At 40.3% G+C, this 26094-nt stretch overlaps 1 protein-coding gene across 1 annotated transcript in view; it reads left to right on the top strand.

Annotated features, from left to right (window-relative positions):
- The window catches only part of egfem1 (EGF-like and EMI domain containing 1), an 81099-nt gene that overhangs the window by 15780 nt on the left and 39225 nt on the right, over positions 1–26094 (top strand). Inside the window, exons 5-14 of the mRNA XM_084717350.1 lie at positions 11226–11348; positions 16878–17000; positions 19222–19347; positions 20976–21098; positions 22368–22490; positions 23344–23481; positions 23607–23729; positions 25274–25396; positions 25523–25750; positions 25886–26014. Coding sequence (XP_084573476.1) covers positions 11226–11348; positions 16878–17000; positions 19222–19347; positions 20976–21098; positions 22368–22490; positions 23344–23481; positions 23607–23729; positions 25274–25396; positions 25523–25750; positions 25886–26014 — 1359 coding nt within the window. The remainder of the gene's footprint in view (positions 1–11225; positions 11349–16877; positions 17001–19221; positions 19348–20975; positions 21099–22367; positions 22491–23343; positions 23482–23606; positions 23730–25273; positions 25397–25522; positions 25751–25885; positions 26015–26094) is intronic.

Raw genomic sequence — 26094 nt, 5'->3', positions numbered from 1 at the left:
CTGTCATTATTTTCCCCTCATGCCCGGCCCTGTTTCTCTTCCATAAAATTGTGTGATGCTCTTTGGGGCTTTGTTTAGGACTGATATATGTGATGCATGTACTTCAGTTTATGGGCTAAGCGTGCAACCTGTACCGAATGGCTGAAAATGTCTGCTTATAAAAATAGAACAGCACCTAGTTTTCAAGTCAAGTCATTTGTCTCGCACTGTGAGGAGACAAATTAAATTTTATTAATGCTATAAAAAAAAAAAACGAAAAGGGAAAAATATGTGCACAGCAAGTGGAGAAACTGTGTCCCACTAAGACTGTCCCATCTGATTCTAACCTAAATAATACAGTCTGAAAATCCCCATTATATTAGAGCATAAATCCTGTGTTGAAGCGACAAATGGGAAACATGTGAGCTGCTGGGGTGAGGTGCTGGAAGTGTGCAGTCATGTAGGCCAAAATGTTGGATTACAGGTTCTTAATGCAAATGCTGCACTGAGAAGGGAGTGAGAAATATGCTAGTTAGCCATCAAACAGATAACAAAACTCTTCAAATGAGACTCAGCACCATCAAACACTACCTTTATGTTTCTTTACTCTATTATTGTATGTTTGAATGAGGACGTAATGACAACTGGTATTCTTCCGCAGTGTCGGAAGCCATGATTGATTGTATCCCTTTTCTCAAGTGAGCTGTCTGTTTCATTCAGTGCGACATCTTGAAAACAATCCAACTTTTGTCTCATCTTTAATGCTACTGAGCTGATTGTTGAAGCTTATGTTCCTCTCTGTGACAGGTTTTTTAAAGCTCCTCAGCTGTCTATGAATGACCTTTGACCTTTCCTCTTGTTCACAGGATCTTGTGCTTTTCTGAACAGCACTTGATGGATCCTTTCTTTCTCCTGCTTTAAAGTGGTCTTTAAAGTAACCAGGAAGTGCAACTAATTTAGCAACCCAGTGTCCCTAGATTAAATCTGTGCAAGTGGTGTTACTGGTTTAAATTTGAGTTTATAGAAATAAGAATTGCTGAAGTTAATTGTGCACTGAGGAAAGCTGCAGTGCTAGTCTTTCAATTTTCTAGCCAACATGCTCACAATGACAGTGCTAACATGCTGATGTTTATAAGGTGTACCATATTTACCACGGTCAGTATCTTAGTTTATCATGTTAGCGTGCTAACATTTTGACACAATGAAATGTCACTTGCTTTAAATTAGAATAGAAAGGAGTCAGAGGCTTGACCAACAGCAAAGACGTTTGCCTTGGCAGGTGATGGCCACTCGCACGCATTCACGTATATGTGACTGGGCCCTAACACAATAGCCAAGTGTTGTGCATGTAGGCTATTGAAAGTATTGAAATGGATTTCTAATGTTACCTGTACAAAAGGTTTCTAAGGGCCGCCATTGGCCTGCAGGCCACACTTTGAGAAACTATGATGTACAGTATGTGCAATGTCGGTGCAAGTTTCATGAGGATGTTCTGTGGTCTGGTGGTTCATAAGCAGATACTCCTGTATCTCTTGTCAGAGAGCAGCAGTTTGAACAAGCTGTGGCTGGAGTGGCTATTGTCATTAGTTTAGTGCAGGTATTTGGTCAGAAACCAAAAAACCTAACAAATAATAATGTCAAGCAGCTGGCACTAAATGAAAAGTCACATGAATGCGTGTACCAAATTTCATGGGAGTTAAACTAATAGTTGTTGAGTTGTGTGATCACTGCAATCATTAGAACCAAATTTCATGGCAATGCAGGCATCCATGGCAATAGCTGTTTAGATTTTTCACCAAAAGTCAAAAATGTCAGCCTGCTGGTGGCACTAACAGTCAGAGGATCATCAAAGACTGGCCGACTGCCACTGACCCACATTTATAGTAATATGAGTAACAGCATGCTGAACTGACAACAGTGGTTGATTAGATAATGAGATCCAAAGCAAACACACGTGACATCAAGCCTCGTGCGTGACACTTTGAGCTCCCCAAGGCAACTGCAAAAAATAGCAAATGTGCACACAGCAATGCAGCTGCAGCAGTGTAGTGTGAATAATGAATAATCATAACAAACAGCAATGAGTTTTATTGCCTGACTTTGTCAGCTGTAAATTACAATGGTGAATGCATTATTGGCTGTGATGAGGCCAAAAAAGAGCCTCAAAGAGCTGATGGAGCAAAGGAAATGGGAGCGAGTCTTTCAGATCATCAGGTTGAACATCTCAGTATTAAATATAACAGCTCATGGCCAAACTGTTGTGATTTTACATCTTTATTAGCTGGCTCTGCTGCAATAATTCTTCTGATGTTCAAAAGCAGTGAAAGAGTGTTTCCTGTTTTGAAACTTCTCATTTATTCCCCCTTTGGTTTTTGTGAAGAATGGATGTTTGCAGTATCAGATATCTTTTGGTAATGTGTTTCAGTTCAATAGAAGAGCTTGGAAAATCAGTAGTTGAGACACAGGTTTTAAGAGATGAGTGTTGCAGATGCTAGCCCAGCTGTGATAATAGACAAAGAAAAGTTATTGGTAAGTCACATTCTTTTTTGGTGTCCATTTGTTACAATAGAAATGTGGGAATAAAGACTCAGAAAATGTAGGAAATACAAGTCATTCCTGCCAGAGACTCAAATTCCATCTAGTAGGGAAAAAACAGTAAATCACTTCCGACCACTGGGGTCTGAGATCCGAGCCTTCCAGGTTCATTGAACAGCTTTGAGAGACGTGCCATGCAGCTGAGGCCTGTTGATTCGGTTATTGATTTTCATTTTCTTCGTCTAATGTTTTTAACATGAGGGGGATGGACACACGTTTGAAGGTTTGTTGATTTATTAAATGTTGAAGTACTCTGAATAGGTTTTTTGGGAGGAAGAGCACGAGTCCTTGGAGAAATTGCAAAGGGGAGGTACTGTGCTGTAGGGGACAAATAATGTCAATAACACCTGATGAGATAAGCAGCAATCGGGACTTGGTGGCCGACGTTTGTCTGCAGAAAAACACAAGAACATTCAAGCAGCTGTCTGTTCTCTCTGTCACCTGATGGGAATTTTTTGTCACTTTAAATTGTTGTTTATTCTTTATTCTTCAATAATGTTCTTTCATAAATTGGATAGTGTGGATTGCAAATCAGCAAATTTCTTCTCACTGTTACATCGATCCCTGCTAGTGTTACAACTCACCACAGTATCAGGGTAGGTTGTAACAAGGGAACTCTTTGTGTTTGACGTTTAACACACATAGGCTGTGATTGTGTAGTAGACATCCAAGTGAGTTGTATTTGTTGTGGACAAATATTGGCACCATGTATCAAACTTTGAGAGATCCAGCATGAACGCCCACTGAGTGCTCAAACAAAAAGTGTTACTACCGTCCCTGGTCTCCCCTACTGTACTTTCAAAAGCATATGGATGTGTTTCCAAAATGTATAAAAGAATGATTCTGTGTTGAGGTAAGCGGTATATATCATCTATCCTGTCGGTCCATCAGTCAGATGAAGACAGATGGTCCAGATTTGTACGTACAAGGTTCAGAGGCCGTACAAGGGAGTCCAGACTGGTGAATATCGATGGAAAGGCCACAGGTGTTTGGGTATCAGGGGACTTGGAGCTGAGTGGAGCGCTGTGCTTTGGTTTAGAAAAGTACTTTAAAGCATTTTTAATAAACTATGTGTTATGTACCAAAGCAATACAGGATGACTTGTTTGTGTCTGTCAGATTTACATTTAATAATCTATTGCCCTGGAACATGTATGCTCTTTTTTAAAGGAATGAAGATTGTGTAGTGTGTTAGATGCATTAAGAAAAAGGCCCTCAGACCTGTCTTGATAATTTTATATTTTGTCTTTTGAAACCTGTCATCTTGGAGAATATAATGTCCCCTTGTTACATGGGGTAGGTCTGTGGAGTCTTATAGAAACAATTGTGTGCATGTGTGAATGTATCCACAGTGTGTTACATGCGTGTGGCCTGTGTAATGCATCTGATGGACGACAGCTGAACCAAAGCAGAAATGGTTATCTTAATGCCAACATGTGCCAAGAGTAACACTGTTCAGATTCAGAGTCAGGTTGGTTTCCATGAATGCAGTCCTTCAACCTCGTGTGGGTCACAGTTAATCGGATTGAGACAGCGAGGGGCTGTTTACAGGTACATGTGTCATGAGATATACTGGGTTAATAAAGCAATAAACCACTCAAGGCCGTGATTCCCTAGTTAGCATCTGAGAGGTGCTGTTGTCCGTAAGAGGAAGGTTTAACAAAGTGTCTCTTCTGGAACTATTTACGATGACTTTTCTACTCTAGCAGGCTAGTGTACGACGACACTAGTGTATACGACTATGAAGAAAAAAAAACTTCAATTCAAAGGTCAGGACACCTAAACTTTTAAAGTTTTAAACGTACAGCGTATGAATGTCCATACACTGTAGGATAAAACACACTACCCTGAAACCATGTTTCCACTGCAGGAACTTTCCACAGTGACTAGGAACCTTTGGAGGAACTCAGTGCATTTCCATTGCAGGGATCAGGGTCTAAATTAAGGGCAAATGCATGACTTTATCCTACAAAAAGTCCCTGCTCAGGGGCGGTGCTTTCCAAAAGCACAGTAACTTTGGGGGTGGGGCTTGCAGCACTGGAGATTTCTGATTGGCTGAGTACTTGCAGCATTCTATTGCTGCCACCATTTTTAAAAATCCGCAGCAACACATCAACATGGAATTACAGAGGAAAACATACTATAGATGGACCGATGACAAAGTCCAGGCCTTATTGAGCGCTTATACTGTGGGTGAATTGGAAACAGAGACCAGCAATGATCTATGTCATCGTTGTAAAGTTTCGTGCAAAATGACACATAAAAATAGCTGCTGCTTGTTCGTACGGAAGTGGACTTATTTTTCTAATCCAGGTGTTTTGATTGCAGGAAACGCAGACAACAATGGGCTGAAGGAAGCTTTTAGTTCCTTGAAAAGTAGTTCCTGGAACTAAAAGTTCCAGTACTTTGGTTGGAAACATGGCTTTACATGTTAAATCCAGAGATGCTGCATCTGTGACTTCATGAGCAAGTTTCTCAAGAGATGCTTACCGTGTGTGTGTGTGTGTCATCGTGGCAAAATGTGGTCCTGGAGATACCTATTGTGTACAACAAAAAGTTTTCACTACTTATCCAGATGTTATAGAGTCTGCCCATTTGTCTGCAGACAGATTTTGATAATATGAAAGCATCACAACTGATGAAGATGCAAGATGCAGTCGCAAAACTTCCCAGTTGCGTAGTTGAGATAAAAAAAAGGCCCATTTCGAAGATGGGCTTCTTCAGGGCAAGTGTGCTGGAGGTGGGGGGTATGAATCCTCGTCATAGTACCACCTACTGGCAACAGTTGGCCCTACACTTCCAAATTTCTCCTCACAGATTAACCAGATTCACTTAATGTGGTCAGCCAGGTCTTTAGTCCTTGATGATGCTAAATAAGTTTTCATCAAACCACTGCCATGATGACCCATTATTTTTCATGTTGTTGTAATTTGAGTTTTTAGCTGGCGTGTGTGTGTCATGGCGAAATACTGGATTCCTACTGTGGAATTACCACAGAAGCAGTTTTGAGTATTTTGCCAGGTGTCTGTGAACAGACTTTGCCCTGATCCACATGCTAACAAGAATAAGAAGTGTTTCTATTTTTTTATTTAAGGGCTTAAGCAACAATAGTAACCCCTTGCCACAGCCCTTTTTGGCAAAGACAAATCCTGTTTTGAAGGGATTAAAATGTCTTAAAAGTCAATGAATATGTTCTCCAAAGCTGTGCAGATACCATGTGGATCCTTTTCAGCTTTGTCCGCAGAGAAAATCTATTTAGCAGATCTCATCCAATAAAGTGAAGTGCTGTATTTCTGTATATTATAGTGACATTTCCATGAATTTTCATTTTCTTGTCATTTCTAGACCAACAGAAAAATGATAATTGCTCGACTTTAAATCTGTTTCATGCTGCTAATAAGTTCTGTTCTTCACCTCACTCACACTGATTGTCGTACAGATCACTGGGGTATTTTTTTTGGCTGCTTGCACAGCAGACTTATGTCCAGTAAATCTACTTATATTTCATTTCATCTAGCTCCTTACCTTAAGTCTCTCAAATGATGATATATTCTATAGTTAAATCTTTTCCTAAGGGTTTGGTCCAAGAGTGATCACGCTAACAAGTCAGCTTTTCTCGTCCTCATGTTAAAGCACTTTTACTCCAGCATTATGTTGATTTGATGACTGTCAGGTTAGCTTAGAGATGCAGCACATGAGTGATGACTCTTGTGAAAGGCAAAGCCACAAGAAAAAAAATCCAGAAAGCTGGATCATGAAACTGTGTCTTTATTTGAGGTTTCATTTGAGCTTTCTTTGAGGTTGCAATTAAAACGAGGATTATATTTAGGAATGGTGATGAGTTCTGGCAGTGCAGTTTGGTTAACTTTTTTAAATGCTCTGACGAAGCCCAAATGAATGTTTCATGAAATTTGGTTTTGCTCTCTGCCAGGCGTCTTGATGGTGATGGCAAATGACCCTGAGCTGATATGGAGAGCTCATTAGGGCTCTCAGGAGCTGCAGGATCAAAGTGGAGATGTGTAAAGGCTGGGGGCAGAGACCTGAGGTTACAGGCCCATGATACCTCCCCATGAGTTAATGAAAAGTGCAGAGCAGGGTTGTTTCTCTGTGTGCAGCTGTGTGTGCATGTGTGTGTGTGTGTGTGTGTGTGTGTGTGTGTGTGTGTGTGTGTGTGTGTGTGTGTGTGTGTGTGTGTGCATTGTTCAGGGTTAGACAGAAGGTTTTTTAGGTCCCTCCTTGTAAAGGGGAATGCGCTGAATGCTGGACTACTGTGCCAGTAAAGGCTTGTAAAGGCCAAGGCAGGGCAATGCAGCTGAAGAGGGCAGGACAGGGCAATGAGGAGTTGAGGAAATCAAAGCGCAAAAATTTACATGTAATCCTAATAAGGGAAGCATTCCTTATTTTTCAATATAACAACCAAGGTAAAGATGCTTACCAAGACTGGAACCAGAGTGAGAAAGACAGAGACAGAAATTCCTGAAAGTCTGCTTCTTCTGTAGCCCTTTTCCCTGCACGTGTTGGTCTGGCATGTTTTGGTTTAACTTGGCACATCAGGGATTTGCATCTCCATTATACCAGGGCTACTCGCTTAACTTAACTGATATCGTCTTCAGTCAAGTTGTTTAGTCAACATGTTACATTCTCTTTAAATTCTTTGTGATAAATTTTGGACTTTTATTTTGTTACTCAGAGGCTTTTATCATGAAGCAACAAAATCAGGAAATGTTGGGTTTTCATCAGTGGCAAATAAAGGAGATGCCTGAAAGTACAAACAGAAACACAGGAGAGAAACTAAACTTCAAACCACGGAGATTCAGTCAGAAGCTGCAAAATTCCTGGCTCACTTTGGCCCTACTCCAGAAAAGATTCATCTTGGGTGCAGCTGGGCAAATTAGCAGGGTATGGTTTGACTTGGTGCAGCTAAAAGTGACAATGGAAAAGCTCCACAGGTGACCCAGATTACATTGCCTGCCCTTAGAAACCAAGCGTGGGTGTGGCCTGAAAAACAAATATGGCGACCCATCCTTAGTTTCTGAGGTCCTGCAGAATTGTACAGATTGCATTTAAGGGCCACAGAGAACAGCTTTTCTTCTCGTCAAATTTGCTGCTGCAGACGTGATTACACAAGGCCAGGAAACAAACTATTATAAACCTTTAATAACTACTGTGTAAGAGAAACATTTATTCTGTGAGCTTGTCTACTGCAGCTGCTGTATTTTCTCTATGATTTTTTTCACCTACTGTACCTGCACCTGCATTCTTTCATGGCTCTTCCTCTCCACAGGAAGATATATGGGAAATACATGTGGCTATAATGATTCAGCACCACTCATCCAAACTATGTGCTTTGTTTTCATCCCATCAATTAAAATGATCATAGCAGTGATACTCAACTTGCAGCCCACATGCCAAGTCTGGCCCCGATGGGGTGCCTTGTGGCCCTCTGCCAAATTCCTAATTCACAATGAAAATAAATTGATTCACTGTGTTTTTCCCAGGAAGGAGGAACAGATTTGCATGGTGGGATAAACTAAGCTGCAGAGAGAAGGCTGATATTCAGGCTGTGCAAAGTGCAGTAGGTTCAGACGTCAGCTACACAAGGGAACTATTAACTGAAGAGGAGCAAAAGTTACATGGAAATTAGGATAATTCCCAATAAATAAATGTGTATTTTAAACTAAAATGCATGTTATTCATTCTGCCGCTATGATTCATTCAAATAATTCAATGATTGAATGATGGTAGAGGTTCTAGCTGTTTAATTTGCATAAACTCTTTGAAATGTTAGCATGTACAACTAAAATGCAACTGTAGTTAAATACGGTATTATTATTATTTATTATTACTATTATTATTATTATTATTATTATTATTATTATTATTATTATTATTAGTAGTAGTAGTAGTAATTTATTAAGGGCCCCTGAGTATCCCTGTAATACAGTATGGATAATGCATTTCACATGGTCAGCTGGAGACAATTTTGCCCTCATGGATTACTGTGGTTTGTGACATTTTCAGGCTATCTCTGTCCTTATCTTTTTCACATACTCTTTTTATCAGTGTATTTTTTGTTTATTCATGTACACACATGGAAACAGAGTCATGGTATCTGAGCACTAGGGGCACTTTATCATACCCTGCTTTAGTAGTTTATAATACTCGGCGAGAAACAGATGAAATGCAGTGTGGACACAACTGACGAGTCCCTGAATGAACCAAAAGGAGAATACTGGAGATGCTTGTTTAGCATGTTAAAAACTAAATCGGGAAGGTTTTTTTTTTTCATCAGAGGGGCCTTGGAGTGCATATATGTTGGTTTTCAGTTACTGTCAATGCATTTAACTGTATGTACATTAAGCTTTGCATAATAACCTAGACACCAGGATTTATGGAGTGTGACATTACACTGCACCTATTAAAGCCTATGGTAAAAACTTTAATTACGAGCTTACTAATGATCCGATGCACTTCTGTGGTTATTAAGGAAGAGCCATAGGCAGCTGACGGAAACTATATGTAGTTTGATGCACCATGATTATACAGGCAGACCTGAACTGGTCATGTGATCTCAATCAGGCTGCCAGACATCTTCTTACAGTAAAGCTGCTGCTCTCTGCCTCTCACTATCTCCTGTCTTTTTCTCTCCAAATTGTTTCTCCAAGCCTCTGAAATTTCCTGTTGTTCAAAGATAAACAAACTATTGCTCAATGCACAGCTAAGGGGTCCCATCAAGTCTTTTAGCAGATGGGGACAAAACACTAAATAACTTTTCCTTCCCCCTCTGTTACTTTAGTCTTCCTCTTTAACAGTTGGTGTCCATGCAAGTGCAATGTATTTTCTCTGTCACCATCTCCGTTTTTATTAAACCAAACACACAGCGCTGTGTCATCTGTGAAAGCTCTGGCAATGTTGCTGCCACATGGGCCGAAGACAGTGACAATAGCAGCAGTTTAATCAGTTCCTGCAAAGATCCGGATAAAGTTCATACAAAGGACATTTAAGGTCCAGTGTGTAAGATCTCTGAAAGATGACAGTAATGAAATATAATGTTCATAGGTATGTTTACATTAGTATAATAAAACAAAATAAGAATCACTGTGTTTTTGTTACCTTTCAATGAGCCATTTATATCCACAGAGGGCATCAGCCCTCTTTCATAGAGATCACTATGTTGAACTGCCATGTTTCTACAACACGACAGATAAACGCAACGCTGGTTCTACATGAGGCCTTTGGTGTTTTGCACGATTTTCACAGCCATCATAGGTTCTTGCCCTACATATCTGGACGAGGAGAGTGCCATGAAGGGTTTGCAATGTGGAAGCTCTCAGCTAGATGCTGCTAAATTCTACACACTGATCCTTTAACTTGAAGAGTGTGTTCGGGAACGTTGGTTATTACCTTCAATGTTTGTTAGCTGCTTGATTTTTAGTGCTGCAGGTGTTTGTTCAGAAATGTCCAGTTTCAGTGACCATACTCATTTGAGGGGAGTGACAGTATATTTTTGACTTAATTTTGGCTCAGACCTTTTCATTCCTCTTTGTACAACAGAAATGTAAATTTAACATAATTTTTTAAGTAACCATTGGTCACGTGGTGTAGCCATATTGATGTCCCATGTATCACAGATTTATAATATTTATACTCATATTTTCTGTTGTTGCTGTTGCATGTATTACATAATATTATATGTTTAAAGGTAGGATCAGTAGAATTTGATTGTAGTGTTAATATAAAAAATATAAAGCATCCCAAGCACGGAAATATAATGAGAAATACAGGCAGAGGACAGTGTCTCTGAAAATACAGATACCACTTCTGGTGGGTCATAAGTGATGATTGGAAAGTATTATGTTTCTGAGACTGTAAATTGTTTTATTTTTTAGGGAAAATGTTGCTTGTCATGCCTTTAAGGACATTCTTTGGTGGTAATGCACAGTTGATAGGAATCATTATACAGCACCACAACAAGGAGCCTGAGGGCTTTTGCTGCAGTCGGCTACAAGAGCCAAAGATGGAACAAACCTGGAAACTATTTCACCCTCAGAGGCCAGTAAGAACATGGGAAGACCATGAAAACAGAATGGGTCAACACAAGGCCTGGGTTTGGGTTTAGATACACGCTAATGACAGAGTGGGAGCACTGGCATGTGTTTTATGAAGTGATAAGGCAGACGATTCTGGAGACTCTAGGTTGTTTTTTTGTCAACATTTAAGGAATTTTCAATTTCAGTCTGTTGGATTAAGTTGGTGAACCACAACATGTGGGAAAATGCAAGTTACAGCCTCTACTATTTCTTTTATTTGCCACCAGGAATGCACTGATTCGTGAAGATTGGCAACAGGCTCACTAACAACGGCTTGGTTTTTACCTCTGACTTCACTCACATCAAAGCATTTCTGTCACGGAGATCGCCTCGAGAGGCAGCAGGTTCATGATCAACAAAGCGATAACTGAAAATAAACTCAGCAAATGCTCTGTTGGTTCCTGTCCTGCTGAAAAGGGGAAATAAATAAACACACATGAAGGAGTTCTGTAGAGAGCGAGTGTTGTTAGCTGCAAGGGGCTGGAAACCTTTCAGTCCTGTGGTGTTTGGTGGACAGTGCATTATGTCAGTAAAACTGGCCTTTTTATTCCTTTTCTTTCAGATGTTAACGAATGTGAAGTGGATGAAGGCGGCTGTGAGGGTTACTGTTGCAACACCATTGGCAGCTACTACTGCAAGTGTCCTGAGGGCAGGAGACTGGGGCCAGATGGCAAAGCATGTCAAGGTAAGATGGACATCTGGATGTAGCTGGTGTCCACAAACACAGACGGACTGTAGCGGGCTGCTCAGTAGGGGTTTCCTTCGCTGTTTTAGAAGTTATTCTAATGTTACAATGAAAATGAATTTACCCGATGTTAATATGTCTGTTATGTTTTCAAACAAGCACACGATGTGTACAGTATTAGACACAAAGCCTCACATACAATAGAGAGATAGCAGGCAGAGGACTCATGCTTTTGTAGGTCAGTGTTGACTGGAGGCCCTCATAAACTCTTTGGGCTTAAAGGGACAGTTCACCCCAAAACCAAATGTTTATCTGTCTAGATTTTTTTGTTTTGGATATATCGGCCATAGAGGTGTCCGCCTTCTCTCCAGCATAATGGGACTAAATGGCACAAGTCCTGCGTTGCTCCAAGCAGTTTCGTGTAGAAACTACTTTCTTACTATCAGAAAGAAAGTCTTTTCTTTTAAAGTGATTCTAAAGTAGCTCTGGAAGATTTTACTGCAGGGAGACAGTAGCTCCTGCATGAAACCACTCACAACAAGGTCTGTGGATTATTTTGAGCAGCCAGACCATGATTCTTGGACATAGACACTGGTTTAGAATTTTTTTTAGATTTGAGAGAAGGTGGAAATCTCTGATGGCTGATATCACCAAAACAGTATAGATGTATAAATAGAACTACAGGCCGGGGGAAAAACATGCATGTTTTTATTTTGGGGTGAACAGTCTCTTTAATGTAATTTAGGTTCCAGAGCATTTTTTAAAGATGAAAACATGCCGGTATAGAAAGATTAAGACAAACAGCTGTCTCCAATTCTGCAGCCCCACTTAACACATATTGTGGTGAACATAATCCCAGTAATGGAAGAACACCCGGGGTCTTCAAGTAATTTTAAATATTCTAAATTAATTAATTGTTCTTGTTTGTGAAAATGGCTATTTTTTACTACTGCAGTAGTAAAGGAAAAGACGTCTTAATTCAACCTCATTAAAACTTACATTTCACAAATGTTTAAAATTAAATCGACCCACTGAATGAAATGATTATACCCAGACACAGGCACTCATGTTCAGCCATGTTCTCTCCACTGTACCAAAAATATACTGAGAAATATGTGTTTTATTGTTTTATTATGAAACCTTTTAGCTATTTTTGCTCACTCTGTGTGTGTTTTTAGTCATATGGATTTCTCTTTGTGCTGCAATTTTACAGCTTGCTTTGTATTATATTGTATTAACTGCTTGAGTTTCAAAGAAAAAATCACGGGATGAACATCCAACATTTCTACGCCACAGAACTGGCATGATGACACCTATTACCAAAGATGTCTTAGTTGCAATCTAAATGCTTTAAATGAATGTGTGATGATACGTCTAATACATCCCCCATTTGTATAAAGTCATGCTAGGTCCTTAGATTAAAATTCTGCCTACTGTCTAGACTTCAGGCTGTAAAGGACTGAACCAGCCACACCAGCAACACTTTCTAATAACCTTTTCCTCTCAGACAGCATGCTTTCTCAGTTTGGCTGGCTCATCTGACAGGAATATGCTGAGTTAGCGTTAGGCTCTGAGGCCCATTTGTTATTTAGAGCCACAGGTGTCAACAAGTGCCCCTGACCTTTAACCTTTAAGACAGGATATTGTCACTTTGTAATCATTTAAAGACTGAGAGCAGACCAATGGACAAGACAAACGGAAGCAGTTTCAACAGCTGTGAAGTTGGTTTACAGGCTTTTGTGTGAATAGTATGTGTGGTCGTATTTATGGGGAAAGAGCGGGTTTGGGTTTGAATGCTTGAAGAAACATAAACCTGTGAAGGAATTTTGGTTTTATTATTATTATCTTTCAAAGTTAGTATGCCACTCTGAAAAACCAAGAGCTGTGTGAGATCACTGTCCTGTAACATTTAGAGCTCTGTACTGCTATTATTAACCTTTATTTAGATGAAAACATTCAATTTGATCATTTAATTTAAGACATTTTTAAGGCTTTAATTAAGACAGGAATATAATATTTTCTTCCAAACTCAAATTCCAGCTAACTTTAGGCATCCTATCTTATCCCTGGTTTGGAAATCTTAAATATTCAGTTCATTGCTTATCAACTTTTAAGTCTGTTACTTAGAAAGCGACACTTTTCTCATCTTGCTGAGCTAAAAAACTTTGAAACTGTTAGTCTTTTGAACAAACTGACATTTAGACATAAAAACAAAAAATCTAGTAAAAATAACAATGAGAGATGCTTACTTGGGAGATAAAACAAACATAGTGGGCTAATCAGCAGGCAGTCTGTCACGCATCTGGTGTATATCGTGTAAAAGCAATAAAACAGATGCATAACGGATTAACTAGCTAACACCACTGTTAGCTACTGTTAGCAAACGCTACCGTTAGCTAGGTATGCTGCCTTCGAACGGGGTTGTGTTTACCGTGCTCATGAGAATGAACACCTTTCTCTTGTGTATTCATGATATTGGAAGTGGAAATTTCCTGAAAGCTTGTATGCAATGCAGTCACAAGCTAAAATGCAGCAATACTAAGTTAGCTACTGCTACATTAAAGTGAAAATTAGGACTGCTTAACAGTTATACTGAAGTCAGGGTTTATTTAAGATTTCTGGAAATTACAATCATTGTTAGGCAAGTTAGACAGGACGTGTAATAAGTAACCTTTTACTTATAATAATATCGCTTTGCTTATTACTTGGTATCAAAAGGTGTTAGTTACATTACTAGTTGTATTACTGTGTTACTTTTCTACCTTGATAGGCAGCAAAGTTTCTCTGCTGATCCAGCAAACTGTTAATGCCCAGAAAGTTTTTGTTGTTAGCTGCCCAGATCTCGGTAAATCTGTAAATTCAGTAAAATTCAGTAAATTCAGCTCCCATGGAGCTCATTCTGAGGACCACCTGTTTCTTTCTGCCACCAAAAAAGCATTCCAAATGTCTGGTGCACCACATTGTCTAGTTGTAGATGCTAGCTCAGCAGCTCCGCTTAGAGCCAGACGGTGTCACGCGATACCATTCAAACCTCATGCCCCTCGACCTCTGACACCACCACCACCACCACCACCACCACTCCCGCCCCTGCTGCCACACACACCACCTCACCCACCGGTGAAAAGCAGCCATTGTGCGTCTCCCGCTGAAATCCTTTCACATGAGGACACCAATAAGTATATTAACCTTGACAAACCTCCCCTTGCGTCTATTGTTCTGCATGATAGGCATCCTCTACAATAGCTGCCAATGTGTTAAAGTACAAAACAGCCCAGAATGATAGGATGGTTCATGAATATGTGATTCTTCACAGGCAGTTATGTTTTGTTTCAGCTCTCAGGCGGATGTCTCAATGAGTTGGGGAAAACGAATATGAATTCCTTTAACCTGATCACACTGGTCTATGAGCAGGGAATGAAAAGGATTCTTTTACTGGTGAAATTCCTCCACTTTGACACCCTCCCTCCTTCCTTTAGCTCCTTTTATTGGAAACAAGCTAATTAAAATAGTCTTGAGATGATTTTGGAGAGGGCTTTTCCCACGGGTATGTCACAGGCACTCACACACCAACACACAACACACGCAAGCTATTTGAAAATTATTTCTAATATTTGCACTACTTGGGAAGTGCTTTGACCTCCGAGGAACCTAAATGGAGGTAGTGTTGCATGCTCAAATAAACTGAACCACATGTTCCCTCTTAGCATTTAATGACCCCCAACTCCCAAAAAAAAAGGGCAAATGCAACATTATTTCCCCCTCTTTGCACACACCTAGTCTGTCATCACTAGTGTGAGCAGAAAAAGCCTTCGTGAGTCAGAGATGACAACTGGGAGGAGGTCAGGAGGATGTGTGATGTGTTGTCCAGATGTGTGGTGAAGCCTGATTGTTCTGAGTTTTCAGGTATGTTTCTCCTCAGCTTGCTTCTGTCTTTATGGAACATGAGCCTCAGTCTGACACATGTGTAGCCACATGCAGTTCTCTCTCATGCTGGAAACAAATTGATCGCCTGCATGCTGCTGCACAAACACAAGCTATTCATCATTCACCTCAAGACATTATACTTGTATATTTTTTTCTTTGAGGAGTCAGTGTGGTATGTGCTGCTGAAGCAGGTGGTGATTGAGTATCTTGCACTACTGACAACTGACATATTGGCTGCCATTAGAGGAAAAAGATAGAATGTATAGATTTTTCTGTTTTCCTCACTATGAAAATGGTGAACTGGCATTAGGAGGGCTCTCTGATGCTGTTTAGGGCCACGACTGTAACAGGGGGGCTTCATGATCAATGTGACTTTCTGTGTTGCTCGCTCATGAACAACTAGAAAACCAGAGTGATGCACACTCGCAGCAGACAGAGAGAGAGAAGGTGCTCATGTGGATGAGCGCGACAAAAAGAGTGTGCAAATATAAACTTTACTTGATCATGAAGCCTGATCTACAATCCTGTGTTTTACACCGCAGACTGGAGTCTCTGTTAACAGTGACAACTAAGAGATATAAATCTCCGTTATAAACGCCTGTCTCCTCTATTAATCATCTGTATTTTCATTGCGGTGTTGGAAATACGTTGTCTCTCCCTATGGAAGCTAATTTCTACTTGTGATGAATGTGATGAAAAAAAGAAGATCCTGTTAGTAATCATAAAGACAAACTTAATGTGTCAAAATAATGAGAAGCAAGTTAGCTAGCATGCAAATAGCAAGAAATCAAGCTTGTTCTAATGAAAAAAACATTAATTACTTTGTAGCTTGCTTGGCAGTTTAAAATGACTGTGGCTGTGTTCAGTTCAATTCATTCAAAATTAAAACATGACTTTAATGTTGCAAGAAAACATTGTTTCCTAACAAGCAAAGTATGTGTGTTCGTGCAGTTATGAACAATGTGTGTGATTTGGTCGCTGCACCACAAATAAAATTTTATTTAGGGCTACCAAAATCCTAGAGTGGCCCTGACAGGACTTAAACATGACAGCTGAACTGTACATGTTATGTTCAAAAGTAGATCTCAAAGAGTAAAACAGTGAAAAAAATTGAACGCTGGTCAAAATTGTACAATTACAACTCTATAAATCTAAAAAATGTGCTTTTAATTTTCTTTTATTTAAGTAGATGGAATGTTTAATTAGACTGCTTCGAAGTTATATGTGAGATTTTATAAAGGATGCAATAAATGTCACGTTTCTAAAAAGCTGCTCATTTCTATTCATTTAAGCATCATTTTCCTACGGTTGATCAAAGTTCCTAATCTGTCGTTTTTGAGCAAAGCTCCAATTTTTGACACACAAGATGACTCAATGCCCTTTATATGGGATTCTAATTGTACCATTTTCATGACTGGCGTGCTTGTAAATGAATTCTTTGACACAGTCAGAAGCAGACCGACATTCCTGAGAATTCAGATGTTTTAATGTCCGTTAAAGTGGTTCTTGTTATTGTGCAGTCTTGTGGTTTATGGTAATATTCTGTTAAATGAATGGTTTCTTAATGAGCGCTTGGTTATGAGTAATACGTATTTGTGTGTTCAGATATCGATGAGTGTGAGGAGCTTAACGGTGGATGCCAGCAAATGTGTGTCAACACACCAGGCTCTTATCACTGTGAGTGCAGCGAAGGCTTCCGCATGCACGCTGATGGTCGGACCTGCATTGGTGAGTACTAAACAGAAGTATTTATTACACTTATGGTAATCATTTTAAAAGCCTTTGTTCTCCTCCACACACACTGCATTTTCCCATCATTAACGTTGACGGTTATTTGCAAACATTTCCTCAGTGGCGTTGAGGAATAACTCAAATATGATGCTAAAAATGATGATGATATTTTTTGCCAGGAGTTAGACAGAAGATTGATACCACTCTTATATTAGCTTAGCACAGATGTTGTCAAAGTGGGAGCTCCAAGCATTCAGTGAATGGAACTGAAAAACATTGCATTAGTTATCAAAAAGAGATGACATAGAAAAGCCTAAACGTGTGCTTTGGTTAAATAGATAATTCAGAGATACAGTTTGAGGGATGTTGCTGTTTTTCTACTTTTCCAGAGTTGGAAACTAATAAATGCTTTTGGACAGACCTTTTTGTGTGTTTGATGCAGTCTGAAATGATGTCAAACAGCAATATTAGGCTATCTTGGCTCAATTGTTGAGTGTCTGTGGAATCAAACAACATAATCATGATCCCACAGGCATCTTGGGGGTGGGGGGCATCTTTTTCCAAGCTTTGTCTGAGAGGAGGCCCGCAGTCTCAGATTTCGAAAGTCCCTGACTTAGCATAAAGACTGGAAACTGTTAGTCTGACTCTGTCTGCAGGTAACATAATCCACTTATCAGCACCTCTAAAGCTCACCAGTTAACATACTGTATCGTGTTTGTTTAATCCGTCTCTCTCAGTTTGTGTTACATTGACCTCTGGGGAGCCAGGGGACATGCTGGATTAGTATTTTGCCTCCCAACATTATGTTTCGGCCAACAAAAAACTAGCTATATGCTAGAGTGGTGATACATGGCAACATACAATAGGCGTTAGAAGCTCACATGCAGTGCATCCTGGTACATGTAGGCACTGTCAGCATGGCTCTGCGAGCAGGGGAATTCAGCTCTGTCGGTCAATATGGCATGTTTTTTATGGCTTTACCATCAAAGCTGACTGGACATCCACATAAAACAATATTAAATATTCCTTTTAATGAAACACAAGCAAACCAAAAGGGCACCTCATCCCTCTGCTCAGCTGGGTTGTTCCTACAGTGGTATTTGAGGTGGCAGTTTCATTCTGTTGTATGATTAGTCAAGGCACACCATTCACTTTAATTATAGTGGGTTTGCACATGTGTAATTTTTGCCATGCACAAGTAAAAACATATTCATAACATAACCTCCACTGCAGAGAAAATGAAGTAAACATCTTCAAAAAATTGGCAGCACACGCCAAGATGCAGCAACAGGAGAAAACACAGGTTGAGTAAAGTGCTCACAGTAAATCTGGAGTTTCTCTCAGGTCTTTGAAAAGCTTCCTACTTTGAAGTAAGTAGTTGTACTGTAAAATAAAATAAAATATGAATGTAGTAGAATTACAACTTCTTTGACAGTGTCAGGGAAGTGTGTGAGATGACCTGGAACGATATCTCCGTCTCCGTATTGAAATGGATGCAGGAACACTTAAAAGAATAACAGCGCTGAGCCTCCATGATAAATTCCAGTGTCTAGAGGGAAATTTTGACATGATTTAAAAGAAGACATGTAAGATGGCAAAGTACTTTTTCCTATTTTAGCACCATAAAACCTGTAAGTAATGAGAAAATTTGTTACTTGCTGAAAGTCAGTACTCCTCTGTTGCTTTTGGTCTTACTTTTCATTCTTTAATACTCCCATTTTTTGACCGCAGCTTAGTGGTGAAGGATAGGGATGGAGGCAGAGGGACAGCTAATTGTGTCTGTTGAAGTCATCAATGTTAAAAGCCAGCCGTCCTCTCAGTTTTACAGCCCGTCTGTGTCATCATGTCTGTGTTTAGAGCACCCAGAAGGCACAGGGCTGATATTCATATTTGGCACATCATTAAATCACAGGAGTAATGGGATGGAAAGATCATTAGAAAGTAACCAGGGGTACCCGCTGGCCCCGGCTTGAATATCATTTTCCAGCTTCCAGCCCTTACCCAAGTGTTTTCCATAATTACGCCGCGGCTGCAGAGTTTAAGGTGTGAAAGCCATTTTAGATCGCCAACAAATTCAATTATATCTGTCATCCTGTGTGAGTTCCGATTGTAACTCGTCAGACTCTTACATCCATTAAGTGCGTAACTGGATACCACAGCTGATGTATTTCTATGCTTATTTACCACGTGTGTTTCTGTGTCTATTTTTCCTTCTAAGCTGTGAACTCTTGCTCAGTGTTAAATGGTGGATGTGAGCATAAGTGTGTGGACATGGGGAACAATCACTACAAATGCGAATGCCGAAAGAACTACCAGCTGAAGAGAGATGGGAGACACTGTGAATGTAAGTCATTTTCCCAGCAAATCTTCTAATATTGCAAGAATAATGCAAGAAAGCATTCACTAGAGTAGGATATCTTTCTGACATGAATTAGGTGCTTCTACTGTTGCAAATTGGACAAACTTACAGTGAAAAACAAGGATTTTTGTGGCTAGCGCTAGGGTCAAGCTAGAACACTGAGGAATTTGAGATGCAGCTTTGGAGACAGTTATTGCACAGTTACTGCAGGAATTCAGATTTATCCGTCTGGATTTTATGGTAGTTTTACCGGCGATCTGTCAGATATCGTAACCAGACTCACACAGTATAAACCATTCTGAATAAAGAACTTCACATGCAGGAGTCAAACTTACATGGCACCCTTCCTAAGTCCCGCCTCTTTTTGCTCTGTGCTCCAATAACACTTGAGGTACTTTGGTACCTAGTTCAACATTCTCCTGTCTTGTAAAAAAAAGATATAAAGGTCCTATTCACATCTTAAGCTAGTTAATGTCAGCAAAATGCTAGTTTAGTGGCTAGCTAACAGTTAGCCCACATAAGCTAGCTATTTAGCTAGCGTTAGCTAAAGTCAGCAAATAGTTTTGAACATGAATAACCTGAATATGTCAGACAACCCTATATGAACCCTTGAATATAAAAATTCTTAATCGAAACTAGTTGAGATATCTAAATGTTTCAGTGCTTTTTACCGTTTACTTGTGCGTGTTTACAAGCCAGTGCTGACTGGACCAAATTGGTGGCGGTGTATAATCCAAAGGCCAATTTAGCATTGACGTATGTTTCTGTGGATAAGCCTTTTACATAACTTAATTGTACAGGAAACAAGAAAGGTTTCAAGTTTGCTCAACTTTTATTAAAGCACAGAGTGAGAAGAGTTGTGATTTAAGCCAGGTAAACACTGTGCAACTTTTGGCTGCCCCAGACGAAAGATGACCAACGTGAAAAAAATATGAAGATATCTTTGGTAGTGGCTTCAAAATGGTGGTCCTGCGTCACACTGTGAGAAAGATATCCTGGGACAACATTCTGACAGAGTCAAAAAGTTAGGATACCATCTCGCAATGTGACTGCTGCTACAACCTAAATATATTAACCAACCAGTAGAAATGCACAAACGTGTGTGCCATTTTAGGATACTTAGCATGCTGCAAATATTTTATTTTGACTCAAGCTTTTTCTTTGAAAAAACAAGTTTTCACTTTTGCCTCGGCATGACTGGGTCCACATTCTCCTCCTTTGCCTCTTCTTTGGATTTTTTTTCCCATGCGTATAAATACCACTATGCTAGGGCTCGATGCTTACTTAGCTTCATTGTTGACCACTATAGCGGTGCAGATGGACACTGTGTGAGTCTGTGTACACTGACTTGCGCTGCAGCCTACAATTCTGTAGGTGTAATCATCCTACAGTCTACATACATCAAACTTCCACTCAGTTTATTAGATCCATGTTGTGCAGTGTGGCTTTCAGGAAACTTATAGGATTGCTGAAATCTCCCAGTCTGTGGGAGGCTTTAGGAAGAGTCAATTAAATCTGTGCTCATGTGTGTTCTAACCAGCAAGGTCAGAGAATCACCTGCTGGGCTGACCTGGCTTCATTTTTGCATATGTCTTTCCCTCTCTGTGCGTCAGTGAGGGACCCCTGTGAGGACAGGAATGGAGGCTGCGCCCAGCTGTGTCTTTCAGAAGGCGGCCGGGTTCACTGCAGCTGCCGACCTGGTTTTACACTGGCTGGAGATGGCAGGAACTGTGAAGGTAAGGAATCACACACGCATTCCTTATATCCGCACAAGAAATCAGAGAGTGGACATATCAGACTGTTTATGACATTTATGAATTTTCCAGCTACGGTTACAGACACACTAACCCTCCTTTTGAAAGCAAATCTGCACTACAACAGACCGGTACTGATTTGAGAGGCGGATGTTGGAAACTGTTCTCACAGTCCATCTCACTAATATTTCTCCTGCTCCACCTGAAGGTGAAGCCAGAGAAATCTGAGATGTGACAAAGCCTTCCTGCTCGAGGAAGTGTTTGCTACATCTTTCTGAAATCCTTTACACATCTAGAATTTTTTAGACCATACAGGAGCATAGTTTTGAAATGATCGCTTAACAGTGTGACAGTACGTGTGTTCGGTTAATTAACTTCTACTGCCAGAAGCACAGCTCCAGACAAAGTCTTTGTTAAGTTTCTCTTTATCCTCAGCCCCTTACAGGCACTACCAACTCAGCCAACATCCTGAGACCCCATTTGCAATTGTGTGTGTGTGTGTGTGTGACTTAAGCTATTTTCAGGGACACATGCCAGACTTAAAACCAGTTAACTGGGGATGCCTGGTGCAAGTGGGGACATTTCCCCAGTTGGAAAAACTGATTTTGAAGGTTAGGGTTAGGTTAAAGGAATAACTGATTCTGGAGAAAAATAGCTGACAGCTGAGGTTGCCAAAGCTTGGGGTTGGTGTCTCGGACTGTGTTGGCAATGAGACTCATCAATCAGTTATTATATGCTGGAACTGGTAAGCATTGGTTACATGTCAGGTTAGGGTAAGTCTCCAGGAAATTAATAAGTCTATGTAATGTCCCCCAAAAATTACAGAGGAAAACACATCTGTGTGTAGTAGATAGAAGTTAGAGATGTGTCCTTGTTGGTTTCTGAACTGTTTGTGTTACTTGTATGCTGTGTATAACTGTGTGTTTCTGTTGCAGTATGAATTATAATAACCCAGCCTCTTCTGGTCCAGAGTACACTGCAATTTGGCCAAGAGGATTAGGTTACTTAATTCCAGTCAAAGCGGAGAAGAATACATATATCAACTCTGAAATGCTCTGAACCTTGGCTGTGTCTCAATATGACCTAGAGATAAATTCTTGAGTTTTGCAACTTTGTAAAACAGATAAATCCTTTGATAAGGGATTTTTTGTTTTCCTGTATTTTTTGTGTCTATATGCAGAATGCTGGATGTGTGTTTAACATATCACTTAACGTTCCCATCTGTGTGTTTTTACTACCTGTGTCCTGTAGACATTGATGAGTGCAGTTCAGGCCGTGCCAGATGTTCCCATGGATGCGTCAACATGCTGGGCTCCTTCAGCTGCGTATGTCATCCGGGCTTTGAACTCGGTGCTGATGGCAAACAGTGCTACCGTAAGTTAAGACGAAATTAAATTCAGGCTTTCACAAATTCTGTTGCGCACATTTCTTTCTGGAAACAAACAAATCCTCTCAGCTTCCGTAAATCCTTCTCCTGTAAAAGCAACATATAGGTTAGCTAATGTTAGCAAAATGCTAGCTAACTACCCAGCTAATGTTAGCCAACGGTTTGCTAACTAACTAGCTAATGATTAATGTAGATTAGCTTGCTAGTTACCCAGTGTTTTGCCAACATTAGCTTATTTATGTCACATTCTGCATCAGCTCCTCAGCTCTCCCAGCATCTTTTAACTATCTTCAAAATGTGGTTCTCTTTTCAACATAGCATAACATAGTATTATCTAAGTGCAAGTACATTTGCTCAACTGTCATTGGAGCAGAGTGACAAGGGGCGGGACTTTGAGGGGTCATTTATGTCATTTGGTGATATCCCTGACAAGGTGCAATTTTGGCTGATGTACAACAATTTGTAACCAACAGATAGAAACGGATAAAGCAGATTCACACTTAAAGTTATATTAAAATCAATATCATTGAATGATTTGCTTCATAAATGCAAAAGAAAGATTTGACACAAATAAGTGCATTACATGTAAGCTGCCCTCTTACTTGCATGCATACTTACAATGCATTAATTCTGCAGTCCTTGAAAACATCAAGAGTCTGGGATATAGGATGACAATGATAATGATACATCTCATGATTTTCATCAAAAATGTCCTGACAAGCTTATGATTAGAAGACTGGGACAAACCAACATAGTCCTTATGAATGCCCCATAACATTTTCCTTATGTTTCAGCTCTGGTTATGTACTTTAATTGTGGTTTTGGTCCTGTCCCTTCCAGGAATTGAAATGGAGATCGTCAACAGCTGTGAGAAGAACAACGGAGGCTGCTCTCATCACTGTGAGCACACGACCAATGGCCCGCGCTGTTCCTGCAACCACGGCTACCAGCTGGACCAGGACAGGAAGACCTGCGTAGGTAAGACCTCTTTGTAATGCGCTCCTCTACTGAGTTTACTTTTGTTTTCATTTTCATTCACTTTCTGACTCTCTGCCTCTGTCTTTCCGGTCTGATCTGTTGAAACCGCTGCGTGCCGTCATCAGATAGTGATGAGTGCATCAGTGGCGAGTCCTGCTGCAGTCACTTCTGTAGAAACTACCCAGGAGGCTACGAGTGCAGCTGTCGAGCTGGCCACAGACTAAACCCAGACGGCTGTGGCTGCGATGGTAAGGGTGCTAGATTGCTAGCACTTTGCTGCTTTCTGGCAATTTGGTGGAGCAGTATGCAAATTCCCAGTGCAGATTTTATCACCGAATGATCAATTGAAATGAAGAATTTCAGGGCCACTGCAGAGCAGATAACAAGACACAGCACATCCTGCTGAATAAAGTGCAACCGTTGTGCAATTTAGGGCAGTGTTTGAGGAGGCCAGTGCTACAATAACTACCATTAATGTAACTGCAAATAACCCTAGGGGTACCTTGGAGTACTGCAAGGTAGAGTTGGGTGATGTCTACTAAATTGGCATATGACGCAGTCCACAGTGAAACATTGCCGATGGACGATGACATCGTTGTTTTGGCGGGTTTCCTGTCCCATAGCAGAAAACACAGTTTGGTCACTAGCTCATCTCTGTGGTCACTGCAACTTCCTGATGTTGATCTGACTGCAAATTCCATCTGTCTCGCTCAGCTGAAGGGAGCAGGCAAATTAACTCTCACTTCCATGCCAGGCGATTGTTCAGCATATGTCCCCGTGCTGGATTTAAAAGGGTCTTTGTGTTTAGACCACATGCCTGTAACTTATTTGTGTCCAGCCTTTGAAGTTTGAAACAAAGTTAGCCGGCTAGCCATATTGACAAAGCTAGGCTTTGGAAACAGTAGCGCAAATAACAACTTCACACAATATTGAGCATCTTGGGTACACCTGACTGTGTGCAGGTTTAACATTAGTGCAGTGAGCAGCGTAAACGGATTTACATTTTTTAAATTTTCTCTCCTACATATCAAAAATGAAACTTTGATAAAAGCTTCTGCCTTATAGCAACTTTGAGGGGACAAACTACCTCAAATACAGAAGGCTTTAAAATCATGATGTTACAATAGTAGAGGGCTTAGTGGTCAATGTCAGCCATCGACTACATGAGTTACATAACATATTTTTAAGATGTTAATTTAAGAAGTATAAGTCATGCATGACTCCTAAAATAATAATAATATAATAGTTCACTAAAAAGATGTGCACATTTTATATTCCATATTCCTACTTTCAATGCAATTGTTAAGTGCTAAAAACTGTCAACAACAGTAAATCTCACAGAAGAAGGAATCAACTCATCAATTTACTGTGAGTGAAAAGCCAGTTTCTGTATTGAATGACAGATGAAAATGAAGAAAACTGAATTGCAGTTGAAACATAAAAGTAACACACCTGAAATCACTGGAAAAAGAAGTCAAGATGGACGGGAAAAACAGAGCCGGCTGAATAACATCAGTATGAGCTGACAGCACTGTGTTGTACCTCTAGATACAGGCAGTTTGGTTTTACCAAAAATGTTTTGTTTTGTCAGAGGGTGTGTGGCTGAAAATATATTTCAAAGGGAGTGTATTATTGAAAAAAATGATCTAGAGAAACTGCTCGATTAGAGTAGAAAAAGTTAAATCAAATGAGTACTTTGAAGTGAAACTAAAATAGATCATAGACATGACTGGGAAAATCTATTATTACTATTATTACCATTTAATGTTTTGTTTGTGTATTCTTCTGTTAGACATTGATGAGTGCCTCACAGAGACCTCAGGCTGTGAACACTACTGCGTCAACACCCTGGGAACATATGAGTGTTTCTGTCGACTGGGCTTCCGCTTGGATCAGGACCAGCACTCCTGCGTTTGTGAGTGATATTTGTATAATAGACCCTCTTGGCTTGCTAGTCGCTGTAGCATCAGCAGCTGTTTATGAACAATTTCAACCATCTGAAACAATTTGACTCAACTAACTTTGTACTGGGCGTGTTTAGCTCTGTATGGCAGAGAGCTGGAAGAAGAGGAAGAGGAGGAGGAAGAAGAGGACGAGCAGCTGGAGGTCCACAGATTACCAGACCTGTTGTTCCGCAAGGCCCCTCAGCTCCTGCAGTACACAGCGGCCCTGCACTCACGGTATGACGCTGATGATTATGATGCCGGTGGCGACAGCGAAGAGATCCAGAGGGAGCGTCGAGGAGAGCTCAGACTGGACAGCAACATAGGTATACTAAAGGATGAGTGATGACACTGAGCTGTGAGAAATTCAATGGATATTATTTTATTTTTTTCACATTAATTATTCAGACCAGCAACTTGAAAACACAGTGAAAAGAAAAACCCAACCGTTTCTTTTTCAGTGTGTCTCGATGGCTCTTTTGGGGATGACTGCAGTGTGAACTGTGATGACTGTGTGAATGGAGTGTGCAGTGAAAACAGAGATCGATGTGAGTGTTCACCTGGATGGACTGGGGTCATCTGCAACGAGAGTAAGTATAGTTAACTGGACGTTCTCAGGTACATATGTGCACTGTCCTGAGGCGGGTTGAACTCTATCCAACCTCACCTT

Source organism: Lutjanus erythropterus, chromosome 4 (assembly GCF_056507025.1).
Source record: "Lutjanus erythropterus isolate fLutEry1 chromosome 4, fLutEry1.hap2, whole genome shotgun sequence".
Taxonomy (NCBI): Eukaryota; Metazoa; Chordata; class Actinopteri; order Lutjaniformes; family Lutjanidae; genus Lutjanus; species Lutjanus erythropterus.
The sequence above is the reverse complement of the archived record's forward strand: the minus strand, read 5'-3'. Positions and strand labels throughout refer to the sequence as shown.